This window comes from Anguilla anguilla, chromosome 2 (genome assembly GCF_013347855.1).
Source record: "Anguilla anguilla isolate fAngAng1 chromosome 2, fAngAng1.pri, whole genome shotgun sequence".
NCBI classification, from domain to species: domain Eukaryota; kingdom Metazoa; phylum Chordata; class Actinopteri; order Anguilliformes; family Anguillidae; genus Anguilla; species Anguilla anguilla.
Window position 1 is genome coordinate 55,655,487 of NC_049202.1, and position 9,444 is coordinate 55,664,930.

The following is a 9,444-nucleotide window of genomic DNA, read 5'->3' on the forward strand; positions in this document are numbered from 1 at the left end:
TAGAGGGTGCCTTTTGTCTGTGTTGAATGGAGAATAAAAATAGTGGAGAGACAGATTATTTTTGCTTTGATAAATTCACTGTACCTGAGTAAACACATTTCTAGATTTGCATTTTCTTTTGTGCAAACAAATAGATTGCCCAAATACAGCTTAGTTATGAGTTCATATTTATTATACAAAATTGAAATTTCTCACAATACTCTTTGACATGAGAAGTAATACAAAATATGGACAAACATACAATCGGACAAACAAACATAGAACACATCTTGAATAAGTAATTCATCTCAACAATATCTCCCCGGATATGGTTGATTTCAGACAAACAATAGGCTCTATCCACAAGTTCCAAGTAGTTTCCATGCAGTTTTTGAAGCTTTTACAGATATCTCAGACTTTTCTCCCTGAGCATGCTCAGACACACCTTGCACCACCTGGATGCTGTTGCCATGCCAACGGAGCTTATCATCCAGTGTTCCCATGAAAAATGCAACCCCATAGCTCACAGGCAGAGGGAGACAAATTGTTTCATTGCACGTCTGAATCTACCAGGAAGCGTGATACAGCAATTCAGGTGTGTATTGAAATACTGCGCATCGCTGAATTTTAAACTTCACAGACAGCAAAGCAAACACGACTTGAGCATTCTCAATCCAGTCTGACTTTTTTTTCTTCAAAATATAAGAAAAAAGGTACATCTTTAGATACATACAAATAGTTTTATTTATTAATGCATACGTCTTCTAAAACGTTAAATGATTCTTACACTACTTTTTAATGTAGGAGTTTATTTTGGCAGCAAGTAAATGGGAGCAGTAAAGTACTGATGTTTTGTCATTTTTTTCTTTCTAAACCAGTTTCAAGAATTATTTGCAAAAAATCAAGTGAATTAATAAAAAATAAAAATATTAATACAGGTAACATAATGCTAATTACTGAAAAATCTAATAACCCCACACGCCAAACTATATACACTCCACACGCATACACCCACACAACATGCATACATAGAACCTAAAAAAAAGATATTTCAAAATGGAGAACTTGAGACTGGACACCCATGCGAGCAGTGAGTTTAAAGAGGCTTTTGGATAGAAGAATTAAGTTTGGCATGCTAGTCCCCCAAATACTAATTCCTAAAAGCATGTTTCCAGCCTGTTTCTTCCTCTTACACTGATTTTGTACACACTGTGTGTATTGACTGAGGCAAGAAGTACATGAAAGGACAGAGCATTTCAGAAAAGGGGTTGCCAAAAGTTATTTCCTTTCATTCAAGAGGGTTTGTGGAGCATCTTGTTAAAAAAGAAGGGAAGGGTGTTATTTAATGCAAGAATGAATTTGATTTATCCCACAGGCATAAGAAACAGACAGAGAGATAACAGCAGAAGATACTTTGCAAATAGATAGAAAGAAGCAAGCCATAAAGTTGACTAAGCTTTTGTTCTTCAGGACTTCAAATTCCATATTACAAGCGTGGACCGTTACATTGGTAGCCTGTGCATACTACTGTGATATTTCTTTGAAATAAGCACCATTTAAGAAATATCAGTAATTTACTCCAGTAAGAACTCAATTAAAAACTGGAAACAAAACAAGAGAAAATCAAGTAATCATAGTAATTTATCAGTGGACTGACTTTTGCTTACTCCACCTACCTTCATCCAGTGCTGACCAACAGGACTTTCTGAAAAAACCAACACATCTTTCAAACCTTCACAAATTTGAAAAAATAATGAACACTTGCAAAACAGCCAATGACTACACTGCAACACTGCCACCAAAATCAACATTTTGCAAAATGCACGTTTTCAAATCAAAGGGGAGGCGGGTGAAAGTATAGGGTTTTGTCACATTTCACATTGTTTAATCTTATTGGTGTTTTAAGCATTTGTGAAGAAAAAATGCACCTATCAAGATAGAAAACAGCTAATTATACTTTGCTTGTTTTGAATGGATTACATTTCTAGTTTTCGCCATCACGGCCTCTCCTGTAACAATGCCCTTTAAATGGTTGGTTCTCCAATTGGCTAAGGCAAATTCTGACAGAATTCTTTGATGCCATTGAAAACACTGTGACCAGATTTACACCTAATCCCCTTTGCTCCCACCCACTCTTACACCAATTGCACCTCTGTTTGCCTGGGTCTCAGGAGTACCCCAATTAAGTTTGATTAGATTTTCTCTCAGAAAACTGTTGACAATTATTATTGTGTTGTTGTTGAGGAAGCGACACCACCCCTGTGCTTTTGCGTGTTGTTCCTGCGCTCTGTGCCGGCCCCTCAGAAAACGGTGCACTTCTTGCCGCGCTTTTTGACGGGCGGAGGACACAGGACGGCACGGATGGCCTCATCGAACACCGTCTTTAGGCCGCGCTGGGTCAGAGCCGAGCACTCAAGGTATTTCACTGCACCTGGAACGACATAAGAGACCCCATGTAAGTGAACCCACAGATTCTAGCTGGAGCTACATTTTTTCGAAAGCCAAACCTATGGCTCACAAGAAGCTAAACATGACGGAAGTGAGGCTGCACAGTGAACTGAACCTGAACCCTCTGGAAGCTGTCCATTACCCCTGAGTCGCTCACATCACTAAATGACAATCGGAACCATTAATATGCAGGATTTAGTTTTTTCTGACCGCCTTAAAAAACATTCACACTTGTACACCAAAGGCAAACACAGACACACAAATGCAGCACACAAAGGACCCTTTGATTCCAGCGGATGGGTCACTCTCCAGGGCTGCCCACTTTGTTCTCTGGACATCTTTCACTGGCTACCCCTGTCCCCACCCCCCCACCCCCACCCAGCAACTTCTCACAATGTGCCTGTGTTCTCCCCCCCTCCCCCCACCACCTCCACCAAACAGTTCAGCGCTCAGCGCCCCCTCCCCAGGGAGCACAAACATACTGTGGCTGAGACCCACAGACAGGCCCGCAGACAGCTCAGTGCAAGCACTTCCGTCCCGTGAGGTGCCACTGCTGACTTTCCTCTGGCCTGCAAGTCTTTCAAACGAATGGCACCGTAATTTAACAAAAACAAACAGTAACCAGGCAGCCAGACCAGAGACCAGCTGCCTCCTGAGGAGGACAAGCGTGGCAGGAGCACGAGCACTGAGCGCCAGCACTGAGCGCGAGCGCTGAGCGCCTTCGATCAGGACGCGTGACTCACAGCAGCAGCAAGGCTGCGAGAGTCACCACCGTGCGTCTCTCCCCCTCGCGCCCCGCCCACACGCCCCTCACCTATCTCCCGTGCCATTGCCAGGCCCTGGGGGTATGTGATGGGGGCCAGCTTCTTGTCCCGGAGGCGTTCGATGGTGTCCTTGTCGTCTCGCAGGTCCAGCTTGGTGCCCACCAGAATGATGGGGGTGTTGGGACAGTGATGCCTAACCTCCGGGTACCACTGCACAAGAGCCAGGGAAGGAAGCGAAGGAGTCAACATGATGTAGCGGAGCACACAGTATCAACACCTTTCAAACATGGATGCCAGTGAGTACCCAGGAGCGCAGCTGTGTGCAGATGCAGGTAAGAGGGCTGTCACTAACCTTTGCTCTGACATTCTCAAAGGAGGCGGGGCTCACCAGGGAGAAACATATCAAGAACACATCCTGAGAGAAAAAGCAGAAAGGCCTTTGTACAAATCAAATCAGACAATTGGCAATTTTGAATGAAAGTACAAGACACAAAAGGGTTTAGTTAGGGGGTATCAGCCAGAGGGTGCGTTGATGCTCACAAGCTACAATTACCAAGCTACACGCTAATTATTGTAATCCTACTGGTTTCTTCTGAATGTTTTATGTTGCCTGCAGTGTGATGGCAGACTGTGGTCTCAATCTGACAGATCAAGAGAGTGCATGCTATAAATGTATTAGTATCAGAGAAATAAGTCCATACTTTGCAATCATTGGTTTGAAGGGAAGCAAGTGGTACGAGTCTCCTTCAAAGCAAGCACAAATGTGGCCCTCAAAGTAAAATGAAGCATTTATGGTCTCTCTTTCTAATGGCGTTCTTGGGATCCACATTCAGGTGACCTTGTTACTGAATTTCCACATTATAGAACAGAAAATTAGATAATGGAGAAATATGAGCTACAAACTCATCATATTGTAGCAATAATGATGGTTATTTTATGACAAAGGAGCACTGTCCTAAAATATGATTGATCATATTCCAAGCATTAGAGCTCAATTTCTTTCTGTTGACCAAATTGTACCATCTCCACATCTGAAACTTTCAAGTCAAGACATGGCTAGACATGGTTTTTCCAACCTATCTGTCAGTGACACCCAGGGCACAGTAAGTGGGTCGAGCTTCCACCACAACAAACTACGGAATGAGCACAGTGAAGGGGCTGTGTTTGTGCCCGTTTGGCACACTGACACTCGGCCAAGAGGCTCCCTCATCCTGAGTCCATTGAAAAGAAGCCGCAGGGAGGCCTGAGCCAAAACTCCTGTGTGCTCATTGCCATGCGGGGGAGGTAACCGTGTCAGGCCAGGGGGCCAGTACCTGGCATGTGAAACAGGACACAAACCACCTGACTCAACCTGTCACTCAGGGAACAATGGACAGCCGCAGCAGTGCGTTTGCACAGCAAAGCGGTTACAGAAAGAAGCCCTACTGATTCTATACAAACATTAGCATTCATAAACGTATCCTCTTGGCACATGGTTCTGTGCCCTCCCAGCTCTAAAACCCTGAAAAAACAAAGCATACTAATCCCAGCAAAAGAAAATAACTAGCACATAGAAAGCTAAATGAATGATTGTTTACCCCATCCAGCATCCATGGCTGTTAAACTACAGTACAAGTGGAAAGTATGTTAAATGACTGCACCGTCTGGGGGTAGGAGAGGGGTCTGAGGCGGTCATAGTCCTCCTGTCCGGCTGTATCCCATAGGCCCAGGTTCACAGGTTTGCCATCCACCATCACATTGGCAGAGTAGTTATCAAACCTGGAAAGCGACAGCAGACCATGGCTTCACAATGGAGCTCAGGTTGTCTCTGAGCACTTCAAATGATTGCTGTTTTAAGTCACATTTCAATCTGAATATTTTAGATAGTAATCAGTGCAGAGGTGTGACTAAAATCTGACAGAACTGACAGAAGACAGAGACGAGGTGCATATATCTGTTTTTAAAAAAACATTATGGAAGAGGCGTGTAGATTCTGAAAAAACAGGACATGTGACATTCAAGAAACTTGCAAATCAACACTGTCAGCTATGCTAGAGTCAAAGACAGTGTGATGTCACTCTGTGTGTGTGCGTGTGCGCGTGTGGGTACATTCATAAGTGAGCATGTGTGGGGTAGTGTCACTTTGAAACCCAATAGTTTCCACTACCCAAGCAGCAGGTCACAGGGCAGAGACAGGCAGCCCAACCTGAGTTGGTACTCACACTGTGGGGATATACTCTCCAGGGAAGGCATTGGTGGTGTAGCTGATGAGCAGACAGGTCTTACCAACGGCACTGAAAGAGAGAAGAGAACATAGAGAAGAACGATGAGTGAACCAGCAGACACAGCTCTCCAAGTTCCCACTGCTGAGCACCAGCACCCATGGACATGGCCACCTTCATAGCACTCTATTAGCAGCTGCACCATGCAGAGATTAACAAGTGCATTACGAATGTGTGCAAATTCCTACAACCATTAAGCATCACTATGGAGTATATAAGGCCCCCACAGCATCAAGCCAGAAAGGGGAACTACAAAGCAGTGCCAGTTCTTGGCTGGGAGACTATCTTGACACAGATTGCTGAGGGTTGGAGGAGGGAAGCCAGCCTTTCTGACACAGGCCCATCAGTGCCTTGCTGTGTATTTCTGGGCTCACACAACCTCTTTGCAGAGCAGATCAGAATCAATACACAACCTGCTTACTGACCCACAATTCCACACTCATATGGGCCTTTGCTCATTTAGGCCAAGAAAAGTCAATAAACCAATGAAATCTATTTCATCAGCTCAGATTTACAAAACTATATAAAACAAATACAATTTGCTAAATAAACACTTGTACAGTTTCCCCATGACACAGAGCCATTTCTTAATTTAAATAATATTCAGTAAATGTAGACCACCAACTATATGTCTGATGCTACAGATCATCAACTTTGTACACATTACACAGTACACATTACTCAGAACAGAATTCCCAACTGAAATATGAGACAACATTGTAAGCTCTTGTTTTTTTGCATGGTTGTCTGTAGACAAATTGATTATGCTCCAAGACAATCAATATTTGAATAATAAAATGTGCAAAAGTAACCAAGAAGTGCTGTAAATATATGATCTGCTGATACATGGGAGTGCTTTTCCCTATGTTACAAAATCATGAGCTCATTTGCCCTCGTAGTCTTGGTTGAAGCAGCTAAAATTAGATTTTATCTGTCACCCATTTTAAATACTGTCCTAATCATTAAATAAAAACATGTAAATGCACTCTCGACCTAGGCTATACAACATGCATATATTCTCTGATGCTTTAAGGCAGAATTAGCAAATAATGCAAATCAGGAAAACTGAGGTGAAGGTATTTCTTCTAAGCAGGTCAGGGGCACTGTGGTCCTGGCCCTAAAATATGGCCGTCTGCACACCTTCCCCTTCCCGCAGCTCCCTCCAGGATGCAAAAGGTCATATTCCTGTTTTTCCCCATGTCTTCCCCGAGACGCTTGCACAGCACAAGTCATTCACGAGGCAGTGAATTAGCCCCCACTGTCTGGCTGGCTGCTGTGTGTAAGCCTCCTCTCTCCTGCTCCCTGAATGTGACAGACTCTGTCCTACATACGATTAGCTGGGGGGCACACTCACAGTCCCCCCTGTCCCTGTTATCGGTTCCCATCAGCAGCTAGATGGGGATAGGGGAATGTAATGTGACAGCTCTGTGACTCTTAAATTCGCTCACAGTGCATCTCAGGTTGTGCGGGCAAGAGGCAAGAGGGGGACCAGGGAGCTGAGAAGAAGAAAGAAGAACTGGTTCTGCCGGTGCGAGAGCTTTTGGACTAAACAGGCCAGTGTGTCCCAGCGGTGGGCGTTCGTAACAACATCTCTCTGGACTACCGAGCTGTGAAAAGTGGCTATCTGGACCCTGTGAGAAAGAGCTGGCTGAGGACACCCTGCTAGGGGGGTGGGGCCCTGCTTACTGAGCTCCGGTCACGTGACAGCAAGAATCCTCAGCTGTTAACTCTTTGAAGACCAGTCTCTCTCTGCCTTGTCCTCCCACACCTCCCCATCTGCCTGACTGGTATGACGTCATTAGAACACTCACAACATCTCAGTTCACATTCAAAGATTAAATGCAGTTTAAGACCTAGACAGAGGCCTGGTATACATGTGTTATTTCTCTTCTGGCTTCTGTTTTCTATTTGAAAGTGGTCACCTGGTTTAGGGAGCTGGAGTAACATGCAAATATAACACTGGCTTACAATGATAATTTAAGCACATTTACAGTTACAAAAGAAAAATTCATATCCCAGTGCAGTGGGTAATCAGCGTCGGTTTTAAATGGGTAATAACACTCAAACAAATATAATTCCATTTAAATACAAACCTACATTTTTAGAATTAACATGCTGCACAGAATCATGTCAGTTTCTAAGTACTACATGAATGAAATGTAAGGCAGAAAGTAGACACCATCTCAGCTACATTACAGGAGTTAAGCATTTTAAATTCCTGTAGTTGCTGTATCTGCTCCTTGTAAATAAACTTGGAAGGAAATCTAAGCTCTGTGCAAGTGGTGTTATGCAATTACTGGCAGTGATTTTGTACAATGATCTTGTGCACAGTTTCTCTACCACACTGCAGTCATTGTTGCATGTCTGGAACAAAAACAAATACAAGAAAACAAGTATACATTAACGCACAAAAAATCTTAAGTAAAATTCCAATACATTTACAATTCATAAAGGCAGATAGAGGAAGAGTGCAACAGCTTTTTATATTTAGGATAACACCACAAGTTCGCTCAATATCGCACATTCTCAAGAATGGACTCTTTGACGGGAATTGCACTACTTTGACGTAAATATAACTCATAACAAATATAACACATATAACAAAACCAATTCACGTGAAGAATGAACGCAGTCCACAATTTGGAACTTTCTTCTACCCTACGAGATAACTCCCACATAGGCCATAGCCTACTCTGTGTTAATTAGGTTTAAAAACTCAGTTGTAGTCGTTTTAATGGATTATGATATTTGAATGTGGCCTACTTCTCAATTTACTTGGTCATCTTTCCCCGTCACGTGCTTTGAACGTAAAATTCAATACAGGCTGTTAAATCAATAGCAATCGATTCTCTTGAATACCGAACCACAGGCGACGTAATCTAAGGCTACATTTACAATATAGTAACTAACTTTCCCCCTAAACCTCGTAAAAACTGCATCATAAGGAGGGGTCCTTCATTGGCTATGATCTCCATTACTGATGTCATGACAGCTTTACGCCTCTTTCAAACCAGCATACAAGAACAGAACAAATACCACGTTATATACAATTAGATAGGCAATTACTATCGATGTATCGAAATGAGACCTGATGTAAAATCACCGCATCGTATTTCCCCATGCATCTGTCACGCTACATTTGTACCACAAACCGAGAAAATATAATGTAGCCTAGAAATAAGTTATACAATTTATGCAATTTCATAAACAAAAGAGCAAAAAATCAATTTTCCAAAAAAAAAGCAAGGCAGGATTTTTCTCCCATCAAAATTCCTGTGTAGGTGTACATCATAAAATGCGCTTCACTAGCCAAAGCTAGCCTGTCAGGGACCCTTGCTGACTACTGACACACACGTAGCTAGCTCGGTAGCGGCTGATTTTAAATACACGCTTCGCCCATCAGTCGGCAATAGGCTGTATTTTTACGATTGAAAATTCCGTTCCCCTAGAAATCATACCGCGCGTATAACGCTTGCGATTACATGCGTATTCGTTGCAGAAAGCAATACACACGACCGAGAATTCGGTCCATTTATTTTTCAGACTAGAGCCCCAGCCCTTTGCAACAATTGCATTCTCCCACTGATGCCCATTTGATTCACACTGGGAATTTTTCAGAAATTGTTCTTACCCGTCGCCGACAACCACGCATTTAATGGCCTGCATTTGCAGAATAGTAGGTTGTATCAGACAGAAGGTTCCAAGAAACGCTTAAATTATTCCCTTCCGTGCACCTTGTGATTTGAGATGTCTAAAATAATAACCGACTAGTTCGTTCCGAGCGCAAGCTGCAGCAGAGGGCTCGACAGTTACAGTCGCCGAAACCTCCGGAAAAGAACGAGCGCATTTAAAGGGACAGTAAAACGCACGGTGCGTCTCCAAACTACAGCAGTTAAGTCCTAAAATAGTTACCATTACCCACAGTGACGCCTAAATCTACAGTAAAAAAAAAAAAAAAAAAAAAAAAAAAAAAAAAAAAAAAAAACTCTTTT

General features: G+C 42.9%; 1 protein-coding gene across 1 annotated transcript; it reads right to left on the reverse strand.

The window, feature by feature from the left end:
* Window positions 1-154: 154 nt before the first annotated feature.
* LOC118220757 (ras-related C3 botulinum toxin substrate 3) lies at window positions 155-9,287 on the reverse strand. The gene is made up of 6 exons (XM_035404943.1): window positions 9,084-9,287; window positions 5,393-5,464; window positions 4,832-4,949; window positions 3,544-3,606; window positions 3,242-3,401; window positions 155-2,410 (listed from the first exon to the last, which is right to left on the reverse strand). Exons 1-6 carry the CDS (start codon window positions 9,116-9,118, stop codon window positions 2,280-2,282), a joined length of 579 nt encoding a protein of 192 aa, XP_035260834.1. The 5' UTR covers window positions 9,119-9,287; the 3' UTR covers window positions 155-2,279.
* Window positions 9,288-9,444: the final 157 nt, after the last annotated feature.

What these genes read in the sequence shown, in the direction of transcription:
- LOC118220757 (XM_035404943.1), bottom strand. Translation starts at nt 9,118, where the DNA reads ATGCAGGCCATTAAATGCGTGGTTGTCGGCGACGG. An exon ending in TGCGTGGTTGTCGGCGACGG is followed by an intron (nt 5,465 to 9,083) that starts GTAAGAACAATT and finishes TCTCTCTTTCAG; the next exon opens with TGCCGTTGGTAAGACCTGTC. An exon ending in GGCAATGGCACGGGAGATAG is followed by an intron (nt 2,411 to 3,241) that starts GTGAGGGGCGTG and finishes ATGTCGTTCCAG; the next exon opens with GTGCAGTGAAATACCTTGAG.